General features: G+C 43.3%; 1 protein-coding gene across 2 annotated transcripts in view; it reads left to right on the plus strand.

The window, feature by feature from the left end:
• Positions 1 to 11,490, plus strand: part of TSHZ2 (teashirt zinc finger homeobox 2) — a 488,870-nt gene extending 477,380 nt beyond the window's left edge. For both annotated transcript variants that reach the window (XM_069548839.1, XM_069548840.1), the window contains exon 3: positions 9,012 to 11,490. Coding sequence is in view for 1 of the 2 variants with exons in the window: in XM_069548840.1 (XP_069404941.1) it covers positions 9,012 to 9,013 (2 nt within the window). In the remaining variant the exon portion in view is untranslated. The remainder of the gene's footprint in view (positions 1 to 9,011) is intronic.
• Positions 11,491 to 19,053: the final 7,563 nt, after the last annotated feature.

Consider the following 19,053-nt stretch of genomic DNA (forward strand, 5'->3'; position numbering starts at 1 on the left):
GGAAATCCCATGGACCACGGAGCCTGGTGAGGAGCCTGGTGGGGTCACAATAGGGTCAGACACGACTGAGTGACTGAACAACGCAAAAAGGCATTCTCCCCATTCAGAAGCTCAGACCCTTCCTGGTATCTCTAGCTCCTTTTGTGACCTCTGTTTCTCAGCAACCACTCTGGGTCTCTGTTTTCCATGGCTGGAAAACTGCGTGGAAGAAAGATATCAATAAAAGGCAAGACTACATCAGATGGCATTTTTAAAATATCACCCACCTACTCACATGAAGCTGTGTCTGGCGTGTAAAATATGGTCCATACATTTGAGCAATTCTTTTATTCATTCAGACTTGAAATTGGTCCACCAAAGTTTAAGAGTTTCTGCACACAGTCTTCTCTTAGGAAAAATTAGATGAAGCACTAATGATGAAATTCACCAATGTAGGTAAGCCAATTTGGATTTTCAAATTGTAAAATCAGTTTGAAAAAAAAGAAATAGTAACTGCTATTACTATTAAAAAAAAATAGTAACTGATCCCTGGATTACATAGTTAAAATCACTTGTCTCCATTTCTACCTGGCCTCCTTGTCAGTCTTTTTTAATAAAACATTTCACATATCTTTAGCGTTTATATCTCAGTCTCTTTTTTTCATTTTCAATCAAATAGTTTCAAGAAGCCCTGAATTAGGAGTCAGGTGGCCTAACCCCATCATTTAATCCCCATGGGAGCAAATTATTTAAACTCTTTATCTTTGTGGCTACTAATATCTGGCCTATATATTTCAGCAGAGAATATATTTACAACCGTGCTTTGAAAAATGTAAATTGCTTCAAAATGGGGCTTCCCAGGTGGTGCAGTGGTAAAAAAATCCTCGTGCAATGCAGGAGACCCAAGAGACAAGGGTTTGATCCCTGGGTAGGGAAGATCCCCTGGAGCAGGAAATGGCAACCCACTCCAGTATTCTTGCCTAGAATATCCCATGGACAGAGGAGCCTGTCGGGCTACAGTCCACAGGGTCCCAAAGAGTCAGACACAACTAAGCAACTAACTATACACACAAATTGCTTCAAAATAGCAGAATAAATTATTCTTTGAAGTTGAAAGCACCAAACAGGTGGCAAATCCTCTTGATGTCCATTTATGTTTCCTTAAACTAATTTTTTAGTCGGTTCTCTTTTTTTCTTTACATGGTCTCTTTCATAGAATTCGAGAAGAAGGGTTCTAGGTAAATCCATATTGTTTTTCTATCGTATTGTTTTAGTGTAAATATTTTAAATTTTCTTTTTCGTGTTTGAAGAGATAGAGCAAATTATTGCCTCTCAAAATTCATTTGCTCAACAAATATTATCGAGTACTTACCATGTGCCGGACATCAGCTAACATGCTTAAGATACGGATGTATGCGATGCACACAGCGCCTACCTTCCTAAGGTTTATAAGCCAGAGTAGGAGGTGGACACGTATATGTAAATTAAAATTTACATATATGAAGAAGTAGGTAACAGACATGGTCCCGGAAGGACAACATATAAGGTACAAAATTATAATGAAGGAACCGCAGCAAGTTCAGTGGGTAGGAGGAAACTTCTCTGAGGAAACGACATTTAAACGAAGCCTTCAAGGATGAGAAGGTGCTAGCCAAACAAAGAATAGGAAGACAGCATTCTAGGTGGAGGGAAGAAGGGACGGAAAGACAAGGAGGTACGTTTCAGATACCCTCAGAAGGCTAGAGTTGCAGCTTCACTGGCGACTCGGCGGTAAAGAATCGGCCTGACAGTTCAGGAGACACAGATTCCACCCCTGATCTGGGAAGATCCCACATGCCTCGGAGCAACTAAGCTCCTGCGTCCAGCTGCAGAGCCCGGACACACGATTAATGAGCCCACGTCCTGCAGCCGCCGAAGCCGCATGCCCTGGAGCCCGGGGCCCCCTGCAGGAGGAGGCGTGCGCAGTGCCGGCGCCCCGCAAGGCTGAGACAGAGAGCAGCCCCCGCTCGCTGCAGCTGGAGAAAGCCCGCACAGCGACGAAGACCCGCGCAGCCGGAAACAGACACATGAACAAGGAGGTTACTGAAAAGCGAGAGGCCAGTACTCTCGGCACACATCACTAAGGCGTGCAGACCCAGGTGAGGCGGGAGAGGTGGCGAAACAGATCAGGCCAAAAGTCTTAGAAAGACAAGGCTTTCTCCTAAGTGCCGCAGAGGACACTGAAGGGAAGTGAGCTGGGAGGAGCGAGGAGGGACCGCCTCAGTCTCATCTCAGTTCTCACAAGCTCCCTCTACTTGCTCATGGGAGATGACCCACAGGACACAGAGTGGACGATAGAAGCCAGTGAGAAGGGCCCCAGTCATCAGGGAAAGGCCACAGGCTCGAATGGGAAGCGGGGTGAAGATGGACGTTGACTTTGGCGAGGGAGGTTATGACGAGCTGTCGAGAATGGCCCCACTTTCCAGCAGGAACAACTGAGCAGTTTGTGGTTCCATTTCCCATGAAGAGGGACGTTGGAGAGGAAACAGGGTCGGGGTGGAGAAAAGTGACCTTTCAGGCACCTGTGAGTTATTCACGCAGAGACGTCCAGATGCCAGTCGTACAATGGATTGAGGTTCTAAGCTCAAATGGTAGAATTGTTTTCCACTAGGTCAGATGTTCTGAATCAGTGATAATGTTGCCTCCCTCCAAAGGGACATTTGGCAAAATCTAGAGATATTTGGGGTTGTCACAACTCGAGGGTGAGTGGGAATGCGACCGAAACCTGGTAGGTAAGAGGCAGGGATGCTGCTAACAGCCCTCCAATGTCCAGGACAGTCCCCAACAAGGATCTGGCCCCAAACATAAACAGTGCCAAAGAGGAGTGATCCCAACCTCCAGAGTCTTCAAACATGGTGCACGATGAAGGTCATTACTCCCTTGGGAGAATCTGTCCTGCCCCCTGCGAGATGTCTGGTGTTCTTGGTCCCTAACCGTGAAGCGCTCAGGGTAGCAATCCCAAAACACCCTTTTCGGATAATAATGCAGCTCTGAGAAGAACAGGGGGTTTCCCTGGTGGCTCTGATGGCAAAGAATCCAGCTGCAAGGCGGGAGACCTGGGTTCAGTCCCTGGGTTGGGAAGATCCCCTGGAGGAGGGCATGGCAACCCACTCCAGTGTTCTTGTCTGGCGAATCCCCATGGACAGAGGAGCCTGGTGGGCTGCAGTTCATGGGGTCACAGAGAGTTGGATGTGACTGACCGACTAAGCACAGCACAGAGAAGAACAGTGCGGAGAAGAGAAAAAGAAGGCAGGAGGCCCCCAGCAGGGGCACAGAGAAAAGGCAGAGCCAGCCAGAGCGACTTGCCAGGGGGTGCAGGATTCTGCTGTGGCCACAGCACAGCGTATGTAATTCTACACATCTGCTGATGGCTCTGTATTAATACAAAAATAATTGCATCTTTTCGCCTGGCTCTCCCTCACAAACTCTACTTAATGAACACTGCCAGTGACTTTTTTGATACGTAATTACAATTTTTATTTATTTATGGTTTATTTTTATAGTATTAGCTGAACATATTAAGGGGAAAAACTCATGCAGCAGCAAAACATGGCCTCAACTACCATTTGAAACAGAGGAGGAAATGGCAGCCCACTCCAGTGTTCTTGCCCGGAGAATTCCATGGACAGAGGAGCCTGGTGGGCTGCAGTCCATGGGGTCGCACAGAGCCAGATGCAACTGAAGCAACTTAGCACGCAAGCATCATTTGAAAGGCAACCAAGAGTGTCTGCCTCTTTGTTCTTCACTCATTCTACACAATTTTTTCTGAGCAGAAAAGAAGTAACAGCACACATTCTTCTCATCCCCTTTCTCTTCGTTTTCTAGTTTTAATTTTCTGCCAGGTCTCATCTTTAGACCTAGAGGGAAAAAGAGGTTTCTCTTTTTAAAGATAGGAAATTCTTTTAAAAAAAAAAAAAAAGAGTATCTTGTCCCAAACAGGCCCACTATTCAGGTCTCCTTTTTATCATTCTCTTGTAGTATAGAAAACCGACCTTCTGAAAGAATTCTTTTCCATCAATAGTGGTGGGATATGAGATCTCTCAGATAGAAATAGCATCATAGTCAGGTTTTAATAGAAGACACTCATATCTGGAATTTAACTGAATAACTGTACAGACACTCTTGGGGAAATGCCTGTAAATTATTAATAATGCTAGTGTTTCACATTTTAAGACATTACCAACTGATCACAGGCGAGATAAGAGGCAGCGTTTAAGAGACCAGAGAAATCTGAATCTGGATACCCTTTCTCCTACTACCAACCAGGTGGCTGCAGGTCAGTGGTTTTACCTCTCTAAATCCCCGTTTCCTCGGCTGGAAAGTGTAGCCATTAGTATCTCCTGCACTGCAACATCATGAAGTTGGCACGAGGTAAGGCACGGATCTCGGAGGGGGAGCACAGACTAGACACACAGAAAATGTCAGGTTGTCAGGACAGCTGGGTCCTCTCATGCTGAGGCCCCCAAAGCCAAGAAACCTGAGCAAAGAGTTACAGAAAGTCAATAATGAGCTCAGAACTGAGATCTTAGGAACTAAACAACTTCATTTGTTTCCACACAAGAATCTGTCATGAAAGTGTTTTCCAGAAAATGACACTCACGTACACTTGTGAGTGTTTTACAGGGAAGAGAAGGGTTATCTGACGAATGTGGGAAGCCCTAGGTTAAAGAAAGGTATATTATGCTGGATTGAGTTGGGCTTTAATTGCAGGACTTCTCAGAGCCTTTAATACGTTTATGTGTACTGTGAATTCCCAAGAAGGTGACTGTACTAAAAAAAAAAATTTTTTCCTTTCTACCTGCTCCCCTTCCCAGAACAAATTTTGACCCAAGAGAAATCCAGCCAGAGAAGTTTGTGGGTTGATCAGATCTGGAGCTGGTCCAAGGAAGTGATAGATGGAATAAGGTTCTCTAAAACTGGTTTCACATTAGCATCAAGGTCAGGGAGGAGAAACCAAGGACCACAGACAAACTGTGTGTGAAGCCGCCTCCTCGCCACAGACGTCCTGTCTCACGATATGAGGTGTTCACTCTTTAGGAAAGGCAGGTTTAGCCCTCCTCTCTCCTTTCTCTTTTCCGCTTTCTCCCCTGCCCTCTCCTTACTGTACCTGCTATAGAGCACATGGTGTCCCAGTAGCTCAGTCGTGTCCGGCTCTTTGAGGCCCCATGGACAGTAGCCAGCCAGGCTCCTCTGTCCATGGAATTTTCCAGGCAAGACTACTGGAGGGGCTGCCACTTCCTGCTCCAAGGGATCTTCCTGACCCAGGGATCGAAGCTGCGTCTCTTGTGTCTCCCGAATTGCCAGGCGGATTCTCCACCACTATCACCGCCTGGGAAGCCCCACGCCGTGGCAGCTTCTAGCCTCTACTTTCTTTTTCTTTGACTCATCTCTCTTCCTCCAACCATGCGACCATCCTCCTTCACGTTTCCAGACCTGCCAGGAGCGGGTGGGTTCCAGACCAAAGGCTGCTGGGACCCTTCCTATCTGCAATACGAACGGTGACAGAGGGAAGTGATTCCTTCCCCCGACGGTGGTGCCTGAGTGCGCACAGACGCTTCTGAGGGGGACCGCCTCATTTTAAAGCCACCCACTGCTTAGCATTAGTTGTGGGACAAGTCACTAACCTCTTTGAGACTTTTCCTCTCTCATTTTTAAAACAACGTTGTTTGAGGGTTAGTGGTAGTGGATGCAAAGCATCTGGCATCTGGTAGGTATATGATACTGGTCGCTAGTATTGCAGTCCTATGCTTTCTTACCGAGGAATCTTTTATAAAGTCTGTTATGATTATTTTGCACTCAATTTCTCTGCACACATCAAACACCATTCAATTCTCAACTTGTCTTTGTTGTTCTACTAGAAACTTGGATATTTTCCTTTTCCAAAAGAAAAATTAAATATAGGTCCTCGGTATTTTTTCCTCATTAAAATGAGCACAACCACTAAATAATGTGTAACCAAGGAATGCCGCCCAGATTGGACTGATGGAAACTATATACATTCCTACAGCCATCCAAGCAAAGGAGAAAAAGAAAGATACAAGCATCTGGATAAGAGTTCCAAAGAATAGCAAGGAGAGATAAGAAAGCCTTCCTCAGCGATCAATGCAAAGAAATAGAGGAAAACAGAATGGGAAAGACTAGAGATCTCTTCAAGAAAATTAGACACCAAGGGAACATTTCATGCAAAGATGGGCTCAGTAAAGGACAGAAATGGTATGGACCCAACAGAAGCAGAAGATATTAAGAAGAGGTGGCAAGAATACACAGAAGAAGTGTACAAAAAAGATCTTCATGACCACGATATGAATGGTATGATCACTCACCTAGAGCCAGACATCCTGGAATGTGAAGTCAAGTGGGCCTTAGGAAGCATCACTACGAACAAAGCTAGTGGAAGTGATGGAATTCCAGTGCAGCTGTTTCAAATCCTGAAAGATGATGCTGTGAAGGTGTTGTACTCAATATGCCAGCAAATTTGGAAAACTCAGCAGTGGCCACAGGACTGGAAAAGGTCAGTTTTCATTCCAATCCAATAGAAAGGTAATGCCAAAGAATGCTCAAACTACCACACAATTGCACTCATCTCATACGCTAGTAAAGTAATGCTCAAAATTCTCCAAGCCAGGCTTCAGCAATACGTGAACCGTGAACTTACAGATGTTCAAGCTGGTTTTAGAAAAGGCAGAGGGACCAGAGATCAAACTGCCAACATCCGCTAGATCATGGAAAAAGCAAGAGAGTTCCAGAAAAACATCTATTTCTGCTTGATTGACTATGCCAAAGCCTTTGACTGTGTGGCTCACAATAAACTGTGGAAAATTCTGAGAGAAATGGGAATACCAGACCACCTGACCTGCCTCTTGAGAAATCTGTATGCAGGTCAGGAAGCAACAGTTAGAACTAGACATGGAACAACAGACTGGTTCCAAGTAGGAAAAGGAGTATGTCAAGGCTGTATATTGTCACCCTGCTTATTTAACTTCTGTGCAGTGTACATCATGAGAAACACTGGGCTGGAGGAAGCACAAGCTGGAATCAAGATTGCCAGGAGAAATATCAATAACCTCAGATATGCAGATGACACCACCCTTATGGCAGAAAGTGAAGAGGAACCAAAAAGCCTCTTGAGGAAAGTGAAAGAGGAGAGTGAAAAAGTTGGCTTAAAGCTCAACATTCAGAAAACGAAGATCATGGCATTTGGTCCCATCACTTCGTGGGAAATAGATGGGGAAACAGTGGAAACAGTGTCAGACTTTATTTTTTTGGGCTCCAAAATCACTGCAGATGGTGACTGCAGCCATGAAATTAAAAGACGCTTACTCCTTGGAAGAAAAGTTATGACCAACCTATATAGCATATTCAAAAGCAGAGACATTACTTTGCCGACTAAGGTCCGTCTAGTCAAGGCTATGGTTTTTCCAGTGGTCATGTATGGATGTGAGAGTTGGACTGTGAAGAAAGCACCGAAGAATTGATGCTTTTGAACTGCGGTGTTGGAGAAGACTCTTGCAAGTCCCTTGGACTGCAGGGAGATCCAACCAGTCCATTCTGAAGGAGATCAGTCCTGGGATTTCTTTGGAAGGAATGATGCTGAAGCTGAAGCTCCAGTACTTTGGCCTCCTCATGTGAAGAGCTGACTCACTGGAAAAGACTCTGATGCTGGGAGGGATTGGGGGCAGGAGGAGAAGGGGACGACCGAGGATGAGATGGCTGGATGGCATCACTGACTCGATGGACGTGAGTCTGAGTGAACTCTGGGAGTTGGTGATGGACAGGGAGGCCTGGCGTGCTGCGGTTCATGGGGTCGCAGAGGGTCTGACGCGACTGAGTGACTGAACCTCCTGAACTGACAGCCATCCAAATAGCACATATCTGGAAAAAAATTCAGCCCGTTAAATACTTTAAAGCACTTTCCCACCACACACACAAAAAAAATGTTGCTATCTTTTGACGTGAACACTTAAGTCTATTAAGGTATCTGAACATATTGAATGGTTTTAAACACAAAGATGTTCATCACAGTTAATATTATTGAATAAAACTGGAAGTGAATTAAATGTACACCATTGCAAGATGGTTTAGTAAGCTTTGATGATATAGGTGACAGAATTCATCCCACTGTTCACAACGACCTTCCTCGTGAAAGGATAGAGAGGGACACTTTACACAGTGGGCCCTGGCAGCTATGTAAACCTGACAAAAATGTGTGGGAAAAGAAAACCCTAAAGGGAGTGCTGCAGGGAGTAAACAGGAGCTCTATCCTAATGGTGAGGCCACAGGTTAATCTTTTAATTTTTTTTAAATGCTTCACAATAGAAAAACCATACTTGTTTTTTTTTACTTTTAATTGTGGTTAAAAAAAATACATAACATTTACCATCTTAACAATTGTTACGTGTAAGGTTTAGTGGCTTTGAGTACATTCCATTCACGTTGTTATGCAACCATCACCATCACCCATCTCCAGGACGTTCCCCTCTTGCAAAGGTTGCCCGTGACAGCCTCGATTCTGCTTTACATCTCTCTGAATGTGACTTCTCTAGGTACCTTATACAAGTGAAGTATTTTACCATTTTATGACTGATTTATTTTCACTTCGCACAATGTCTTCAAGATTCATCCATACTGAAGAATGTGCCAGAATTTCCTTCCTTTTGAAGGCTAAATAATATTCCATTGTGTGGATGTACCATTGTGCTTATCCATTCATCCTATGATGGACATTTGGGTTGCTTCCCCCTTTTGGCTATGACGAATAACACTGCTGCAAACAGAGGTGTTCAAATATGTCTTCCATACATTATATTTTAAAGATTTTTTTCCCCTAAGTTAGCTCTTGCTTTCTATGTCTCAATCACTGATCACATCATACTAGACTTAACTAAGACCCTATGCAGAACACTAATATCAGTGAAAGAGGTGAGCGGTTTGACTATCCCGGCTGCTCCTCAGAAAATAATGCACCTTTTCTGTTGTTCTGGTTCCCATTACAGGACAAATGCCTTAGTTCCAACTCTCCAGCCTGGATTTCCTTCACACCGGGCCTTGCCCTGCACCACCCCGCTCTCCTGACAGCGATTCCTCTCGACACCCTGCTCTAAGAAGACTGCCAAAAAAAAAAACAAAACAAAACAATCACCCCGGCCGTTTCTCTTCATCCGCACTAACAATTTGGTAATGAAGTATTGATTTCCACTTCTCTGCTTATGGACAATATTAGATTTTCATTGATAAACTGCAGCGGGGCTGCCTCGTCTCCATGGTCCCCTTTCCGCTGTCACAAGAAAACAAAGTGCCGCTGAAGAAAAAGGAGGACTGAGAACACTGACCTGCTTATTCTGTCAGTTTGTACCACTTGACAGGAAAGGGCGGGGGAGGACGAGTCTTCAGAGTTTGATGTCCAAGTGGGCTGCCCTTAATGTAGATGCTTGGAAGCCTATTTTCCATGGTAATGTCCATTTCCTATTTATAACCCCTCTGGGAACGTTTGTCTAAAGGAAATGTTTCTGTTCAGTGCAACAATTACAGTTGCACCTGGATTGCCCAGTCCTGCCCTTGCACTTGGGAGCCATTAATCACCACAAAGTGGAAGAATTATTAAGTTAAACCAGAGTTTGAGCCAAGAAAACCTCTGAACAATGTTCATCTTCTGGGAAAGTTGTTCACATAGTCAGGCTTAACCGTGTTGCTGCCAGTGACTTTTTCCCATGCGGTAGTGGGCATCTTTATCATCACTATCTTTATTGGTTAAAAAGCATATAGTTTTGAGCATGTACCACTTCATATGAGATCTGCAAATCGGGACAATTGGGGAAATGCAGAATCAGAAAAAAATAAGAAGATGAGATCACTGCAGGGTAGAAAGTTCAGCAGCAGCCTTCTGTGGTAATTTTTTTTCTCCAGGATCTGTTGTTTACGGGCTTGGAAACCCAGCTCAGCTGCAGAAGCAACAGAAAGCATGAAATAGGGTGTCCACCTTAAATGTGTTCCTGCAACTTTTTTCATTAAAACTTTGAGGGCCCAATTTTAATTTGTGGAATATTCCCGTTAATAATGAGATCTAATTAAGACATCCATTAAAAGCCCGTTAAAGTTAATTTAACGTAAAAATTCCAATAGAACTGTATTAGATTTTCTCCATTAAATTAACGTTATGGATTTTTAACGGATGTCTTAATTATACGTTATTATTAACGGGAATACTGTATTACACAGATTAAAATCAGGTCCTAAGTCAACTTGGAAAAGCTAAGAGCATGCTTTACTGTTAAAACCTTTGTATATCTAGTGCACTGTTTGGAAATGCAGAGATAGATCTGTTTAGCTGTGCATTTTCGATACAACTGAAAGCAACCTATAATAGATAAATCTGTTATTGCATTTCAACAATGAATTTCCTCATTCTCAAAGGACAAATAAGTCTAGATTGTGTTGTAAACTGCCACTCAGCTATAGGTGAAATATTTAAACTATTCTAGGCAGAGCACTAGGAACCAAGTGATTCTGAAACAAAAGAGTCACTTTTGTTGGTGCTTTAATTATCAAGGAAATCTCTGTCAAATCTTTTAACACCAACAAAATGAAGCCCAATATCTCCAGATATATCCTCTGCGCCATTTCTCATGGCACTTGCCTGTTGGAATTGTTTTGGGAATTTTGACATGATCCCTACATTCAACATTGGGATTTAAAAAAAAAAAAAACTTCTTATTTACCTCCTAGAGAAAGTGTTGCCCTTATGCCACATATAATAGCAAATTGCTTTTTTTATGGCATGCATAACCTAGATGGGAAAAAATATGGCGCTTCGGGGAAGGAGGGAAAAAGTAAATGAAGTTCCAGGAATGTCATTCTGAAGTAATGAGGCATGGACAGAAAATATACCCCTCACATCATCGGATTGAGATGGCAGTCGAAATAGCTTCATTGAAGTGTCAGCACTCATCCATCAATCAATCACCCACAAGGAAAAATAGCAACAGTACAACGGGGCGGCTTTTATGGGATTTACTCATGGGCATAGGGAATAGCGGCTCAAATGCAGTTCTGACATGAAAAGCAAGGTGCTGATATTATTTTTTATGATGGGAGGATCATAAAGTGAATTGAGAACAGCGAGGTCTGTCTTTGCTTAACCTATTCAACCAGAAACGAATGGCGCTCAACTGGAAAGGAACAGTCTTCGGATGGGTTAAGATTGAAGGGTGGACTCTACTGAGCACTGTCCTTCGACAACAAAATTCTATTAAAGGGAAACCAATGCATTAGCACTGGGGTTCTTGAAGCTGTTAAAAATTGCCTGCTCCAACCCAGGGTTATTAGATAAACTGATATAATTCAGATTCTGTCTAAACCGTCCCAAAGCAGATTCTTGAGCTCTTTCTCCAACTTGAGGAAAACAATGCGATTCTCAACTCCATGGAAATTGTTTCCCTTCTAAGAAAGAAATAAATCATCTGCTTCAACACATCATCTATACAGTTTTGTTAGCGCAATTTCTGTGGAGGGGTGGGTGGGAGGCAAGAGACAAAAATGTTTATAAATTTGGTTGGACTCATGAGTTGTTGCTTGGTAACCATGAATGTCACTGCTGAGGGACAGCTGCCAACGCTCTCCTTAGGAAACAAGATCTGGGCTCTTTTTGTGAGATCCACACAGAGCTCAGTATATTCCTAGAGACCAGACCTGTCTTCATTTGGCAAGCTCTGGAAAGCTTCTAGAAACTTCCTTCTGGAGGGGAAAAAAACAACAAGAACTCAGGAGAATGTTTTTATCTGCTTTCATACCATTCTCTTCCTCTCTCTGTAAATAAATAAAGTGCTGATAAACTGGAACATTCGATGGACAGAAAAATGATGGGCAAATATCATGCAAAGTACACCTAAGGATCTCCATTCTGTCCCCAGCCCTTGGTATCAGTGAGGGCAAGAGACCACTGTTCCTTCCCTTCCCTTCCTCTAGCTAAGACCACCCACAGGCTGTAAACCGAAACGTCTACTGAAAAAGTCGCTTATATGACTACTTCAGTTTTAGGCATTTGGCCCCATTTTGTAGTTCAACAAATTCACCAAACGTACAGCATGTAACAAGACACCGGGAGCAGAAGACGGAAGAGGCAACGCCGTTTATTTAGCAAATTGACTAACAAATGTTAGCAGGCGTCTTCTGGGACTTCCCTGAGAGTCCAGTAGTTAAGAATCTGTGCTCCCAACTCTGGTTTGGTCCCTAGTCAGGGAATTAAGAACGTGTATGCTGGATGGTGCAGCTAAAAAAAAATTTTTTAATGATATTATCAGGCATTTATTGTATGCACAACACTGTCCTAGGTGCTACGGGATACAAGGTGAACAATTCCCACAACATTCTGGTCCTCCGGTGTTTACAGCAGCGCCTAGAGGTAGTTAACACCAGATACCTGAATGAGGAGCTAAATTAGGGTCCAACCCCCCTCACGCTATTTGCATTTTATACCTGTTTTTCAAAAATAATAATCTTTCCAAATAGGAAATTCGCCTTCTGAGAAGTATACAGAGAGGAAATAGTTTAAAAATAGGTCATGGCCTAAAAGCAGACTATAATCATAGAATAAATTGAATAGTCCAGACAGTCCCCACAGAATTTAAGGTCATAACTAGATTTCTTACACCTCACCCCCAAAATGTGCCTGCTCGGTGGTTGGAGTCTTTCATAATTAATGTCACAGACACGAGCCACTGAATTGAGTGGAAATGCTGAGAACAAACAAATGAAATGACATTTCGGGGAGGCGTTTAGATAGCGCTGACTAAACAGTGAGGAGGCGTGTGTGAGCGTGCACGTGTGTGTGTGTCCGTGAATATATTTTACTCACTGCAATTTTCCAGGGCCTATGGACAGGGCCACAGTAAGACTCCGCAGTTTTCTGAAACTTCTCACAGTAAATCCAAAGATTACAAGGCCTTAAAGGTGCTTGCATCCTGCGTCTTTCCCATCTGTCATTCCCTAGGTTATGTGACTGCTTTCAAATCTTTTTCACCGGATTTCATTTTCCAAGTTTGTTAAATATTTTTTGTTAAAAAAAAAAAAACATAAAAAATGTCACTTTCACATTATCTTCTGTTCTCTGCAACAAGAATCGAAGCGTGCTGATGAATGCTGAAATAATAATAATAAGGAAATATATTGAAGGCTTCAAACACACAAATATACACATATAGTTCTAAAGAACAAAAAAGTGGTATCTATTTTGAACATGCATTTGGCAAAAAAAAAAAAATCACAAGTGAACTTTCCGTTTATTTTTTCCCCCTGTGAGATGTTAAAATGCTAATTTCATTTTCTCCCTTCCTATATGTGGCACTTTCTCAAAATATCCACAAAACACTTTTAGACAAAGATTGAGCAGGAGAAAGAGGCCCAGATCTCCATCCCCACAGACAGAAAGACATGTTTCCATTGTAGGGAAGCATTAAACATTTTGAAACTTGTGAATCATCTTTAGAATTTCTATGGGGGAATTTTACCTCTTCATCCAAAGTAAAAGCCACTTATCTCCTTTGGTTTCCTGTGACAGATTCAGAAGCAGACGCAGACACACAATTTCCAGGCTCTAGTTAATCTTCTTCCAATCCTCCACGAACAATGGGCTAACAGGCGTGGGTGTTTCTCCAAAATTATTCATGCACAAGGCAGCCCAAAGCTTCAGGGAAAACTAGAAATGTTTTATGGATTAGAAGAGGACTGTTTTAAAATGCTAGTACCAGGTGGAACGTTATTTCTGCAACAGAACTTTGTCCATTTCCATTGGAAAAATATATTCCAAGTAAAATGGCTCCTGCAAGTAAAGGCACCCTGATCTGACGCCTCTCAGCATACAAATGGTTTCACCAATAGCCATAGGATGGTCATTAAGGCCTTTTTTAAAAAAGCAACCTGATTGAAAAAAAAATTAAATACTCACAGCCCTTCTACAATGTTTATTTGCTTAAGACTGCTTTTGGAAGTACAAATAATGACTCTTCTGTGAGAACCCCAGGAGAAGCTGAAAAATTCTAACAAATGGATTACTTTAAAAATACTTTTTTAAATAGAAAATCCTACCACTCCCTTCAGCCCCTCCAGAAAATGAATTTCAATGCATTTACTAAATCTTGGACCTGAAGCCTACATTTGTATCTTAGTCCCCAGGCAAAGGCTTATATTTACAGAACTTGAGCAATCATACGATTGTATCTCAAATATGAAGACTTTGTACAGCAATGTATTCACTTTCTAAATGACCCAGGTAACATTCAGGAATTATAAATGTGTATGTATATCTTGTTTTAAATACACTAAGCTCAACCAATCTGCGGAGAAGATGTAAAAACTATTTTCATTCTGCACGGAGATCAACGCAACAGAAACATTCCAGTTTTGCAGTATAATGTTTTGGCTTATAATACATCAGATGCTAGAATGTGCACTCAAGTCAGAAAAAGCTGACATACGCCACCATCCTTGTTTGGCTCAGGACTCTTAAGTGTCATAATATCAGGGGATACAACCTACTTCTTGGTCTCTGATATGCTGTTGTCTTCCTAATCCCTTCTGACTTTGACTCCTAACAGCCGGGCGCCATCAGCGTAAATCAGAAACTTCCAAACACCTTAAAAATCAAGAGGGTAGTTGATCATACACAACCTTCGTACTGGTCAACCAGGTCTTACTCTGCAAAGCGCGTAGGTTTTTAAGAAATTTGGCATCAACCACGTTTGTGTTATGCATTTATCCCCTCATGTTACTTCTAGACTTTTTTTTTTTTCTTTTGGAATTGGCAGTAGGGGAGGTAAGGCATAGTGAGTTGGGAGAATTCAACCTTGCTATGAAGGAAAGTGTTTGCCAGCGAAGAAAGGCAAACATGTTTTTATATTAGGAAAACAGACTAGTCATTTTCAAAGAAAAATGACGGCAAGCATACCTGTAGAATGCTCCATGCAAGCGCACTAATTTTCTATAACCTGCATGCTGTATATACTGCTTTTGCCTGTATACTAGGAGGAAAGTCCAGGCTGTTTCCCTCGTGTAAAATGCAGCTCGGGTGGCTGAGAACAGCAGCCTCCCGCACATTTTTATACTGTACATATTTGTATATACTAACTATATCGCCATGTATGAACACAGATTTTGTTATATTTGCTTGTTTCTGCTTCCTACCAAACTGGCCCACAATGGGGATTCTTTTGTATAGAAAAAAAAAATTATGCTTGTAATGTTTTTTCCTGATCATTCTCTTTCAATAGCTTACGAAAGAATTAGATCTGAGTTTACAAAGAAACGATTAAGAACCAAGTTTGTCTGTCTGCATGAGTCCATCCAGTTGCTGGATTTAAGGAGGAATCAACATCCTAATTCAGGGTTTTCCTTTAAAGGCATGCTTTACCCCTTGGGAAAACTGCAAACTCATCCATGTAAGAATTATCCTCTCTGTATTTTATCTAATAGTGCCTGAACATTTTTTTAATGTCTTCTTAGAGGAAGAATTCATAATTGTCAAAATTTGAAACATTAGCTTAATTTTGTTTTTATGACCTCGCAATTCTTTTCCTTATTTATTCGGTTGCTGTTGTAATGGGGCCCCAGGCCATTCCTGACATCGGCGTGTTCTTCTTCTGCATTAAGGATGTTTTTAAAATTACAGAAATTATTGAGCCAACAGGCTGTTTTAATCAAAACCATGTTTCAGTTGTTTTTTGATGATTATAAATTGTCCTTGCGATGAAAAAAAATTTTTTTTCTGCTAGGAAAATTATACCACCCTGTGGCCAAACAGATTCATCACAGAGAGGCATCCAAGCCTTCGTCTCTGGGATCTGGAAAGTTCTTTCCCTGGCTGACCACGCTTTTCCTTTGCTCCTGATCATCCCAAATGCTAGTGCTCAATGCAGTCACTATTTGCAATTTTCCAAAGGCTCAGCTGCATTGTCACTGCCTAAAGACACACCGTCCCCCCAGAAATGATGGCTTTCCAGCTTGGAAAAAAAAAAAAACCACAGGGATTTTCAGGAAAGGTGCTCCTCCTTTTGTCCCCGGGTGCCAGCCTCCTGTCCTTCCTCCTAATTCTAATTAATTTGGTCTCTATACCCCATATAACTCAGATCAGCCAAAAGAAACACCTGGAGCAGCCCCCGGCTGAATAAAAATGACTTGGTTTGGGCACACTCGAGATGTATGTGTATGATGCTCTAGCAATGAAATAATCTCTAAAAGGAGAGGGGTTTTTTAAAACAGTACAATTTCACCACTAGAAATATCTTCTGATGGTGGAGGTGAAAATTACATCAAAGAAGCCATTACTTTTTACCTCTAAAGAGTTTTTTTTTAAGGAAAAATCACTCTACTTTGAGAACTGTAATTAAAGCCCTATATAATAGATACTACTTCTTTTAGCTATTGTGAAAAAATAACACCCTCACCTAGGTTTAAACGGAGCCCCTCATTTCCATCAAAAAGGTTTCTATACGTGTGTTATTTACATTCTTAAGCATGATAACTCTTTCCTTTGTGTCAAAAAAAAAGTCTTGTCTCACCCACTCAGGAGTTATTGGAAATAGACTGTCCCCATCTGAAATCTTACCATAATTTGCATCAGGAAGTTCAACTGCCGACATTAAGGACCTGGGTGTGTTCAATTATGATTTTGCTGGAGGCTGTCCCTCATTTGAATGCTGCAGACATTGAACCACCTTTTGGAAATCGGGCTGATACAGTATAACTCAGACAGGCCTCCCGACACCATTAGCTTTGCAAATGGCTTCATTTCCGTCAACCACGACTTCCGCTTTGGCTAATTGAAAAACGAAAATTAAAGGAGAGAAGAAGAAAAAAAAAAAAACACAGATGCACTTAAAACATGAAAAGAATTATTTATATGATAAAAATATATTTAGATTTTCAAAGCACAAGACTGAATAGAAGTGCTCTTTTTATGCTTTCTGAAGATGTTACTGTTAAATGTCTTTCTACATCAGGCTTAATAAATCTGTAATGACATTTGATGGATTGATTTCTGCCTATGTGTGTTTTTTTAAGGTGGCAAGAGAGGAGAGGGGAAGGAGGGCGTGGGGAGCGGCGCTGAGCCTCAGGGAGGCCACGCCAGGAGATTACCGATGGGCTCCTCTGTTGCTCAGACCCACTGGCCCACTTCTAGCATCTCCCCTTTGTCTCCAGCACATTATTTTCTTCACCTTTTTTTTTTTTTTAACGAATGCCAGCTGCCTTGCTTAGTTCCTGGGCTGCCTTTGCAGACTCTCAGATCCAGTCAGCTTGTACCTGAGTAATTTACAGTGGAATCTCAGCAGAGGCAGTGGGCAGCTGTCTCTCAAATTCAAGGATGCACCAGAGCGGACAGACATGATGGAGAGACCCAGGCTCCTCCCCCTTGGAGCCACAGCCCTGCTGTGCAGTTTCCCTGTCTGCTCCCCTCCGTTTCCTTTAATGCCCAGGGGAACGAGACCACGTTTCACACCCAAGCTGCCCAGGCAGAGGCCGACGCCCCATCAACAACGACTGCTGCGCAGCCGCTCTCGTCTGCCATGTGGCGGGGCTGCAGGAGACCCATGCTCGTCCAATGATCACGTTCCACCTCGTTGTCGTGGTCCCATGTCTGAGCCAAGACACACCAGAGGCCAGGCTAGAGAAAGCAAGGCTGCGGAAAGGAGAGGCAGCAAAGGCAGAGGGCTGGGCTCAAGGAGTCCCTAACCTCCAGGGTCGAATGCCTCATGAGCTGAGGTGGAGCTGACGTAATAATAATAGAAGCATGCACGGTAAGTGTGATGTGCTGGAACCATCCCGAAACCATTCACCCTCTCCCAGTCCATGGAAAAACTATCTTTCACAAAACTAATCCCCAGGGCAAAAAAGGCTGGAGACGGCTGGGATAAGCCATCTGGACTGAACCATAACGTTCCTGGTCTTCTTTCTCTTGGTGACTGCAAAGTGAGCACCCACTCTAGGTGAGGTCTGAGGGTTCCAGCGACGGGTCAGTGCAGTGACGAGAACAGAGCCTGCACTCAAATTCCGTTGAAGATATGGGCTCTGTCCTGCGTTATCTCTGTGACCTCAGGTGAGGTTAAAGGCAGCACAGAACACAATGGGAGGGAGAGTAACGGGGGTGTGGGAACGCACAGGGGCCCCAGCCACCCTGAGAAGTCTCGGAAGGAGTCCCGAAGCAAGCGATGGTCAAGATGAAGTGAATCTCTCGACCTGCCTGGCTGTTGCTTGGTGCTCTGCCCTTTCACTGCTGGGGCCCAGGTTCATCCCTGGTTGGAGAGCTAAGATCCCATAAGCCTTGCGGCAGGGCCAAAAACAAGACAAAGTTAACTTCTCCACGGAGGAGGATTAGAAGAACCAAGTGTACACAAGAACGCACCCCTTAACTGCTCCCTTTTCTCCAGTCCAGTCCATCAACAAGCCCTGCTGTTTCTAGGTTTGAGATACAGCTCATACCTGTTCACTCTCTGTCTCTCCTGAACATCCATGCTTGCTAAATCACCTCAATGTCCAGCTCTTTCCAACCCTACAGACCATACCCCACTAGGTTCCTCTGTGCACGGGAGTCTCCAGGCAAGAACACTGGAGTGGGCTGCCATGCTCCTCCCTAGGGGATCTTCCTGACGCAGGGACTGAACCTGCATCTCTCACCTCTCCTGCACTGGCAGGCGGGTTATGGAAGGTTTCTAACCGGTCCCGGAGCGTCCACCTCACATCCACTCTCCACACAGCTATGGGAGTGAGATGTTAATAAAGTTAGACCACGCCATTTTGCTCCTCAAGACCAGAGCTACTGAGGTACTTACCCCGGCGGTTGGAGACCGCTCAAGAGTCGGACAGTGAATATGTTTGGCTTTCCGGGCCATCTGGCCTGTGACCCACCAACCCCACGCTGCCATCAGAGTGAAAAGCAGCCACAGATGATAGGAAACCAGTGGCCAGGACTGTGTGCCGATAAAACTTCACTCATGAAAACAAGCAACAGCCAGATTTGGCCCTTGGCCTATAGTTTTCTGACTTCTGCTC

The sequence above is a fragment of the Ovis canadensis genome, chromosome 13, assembly GCF_042477335.2.
Source record: "Ovis canadensis isolate MfBH-ARS-UI-01 breed Bighorn chromosome 13, ARS-UI_OviCan_v2, whole genome shotgun sequence".
NCBI lineage: Eukaryota > Metazoa > Chordata > Mammalia > Artiodactyla > Bovidae > Ovis > Ovis canadensis.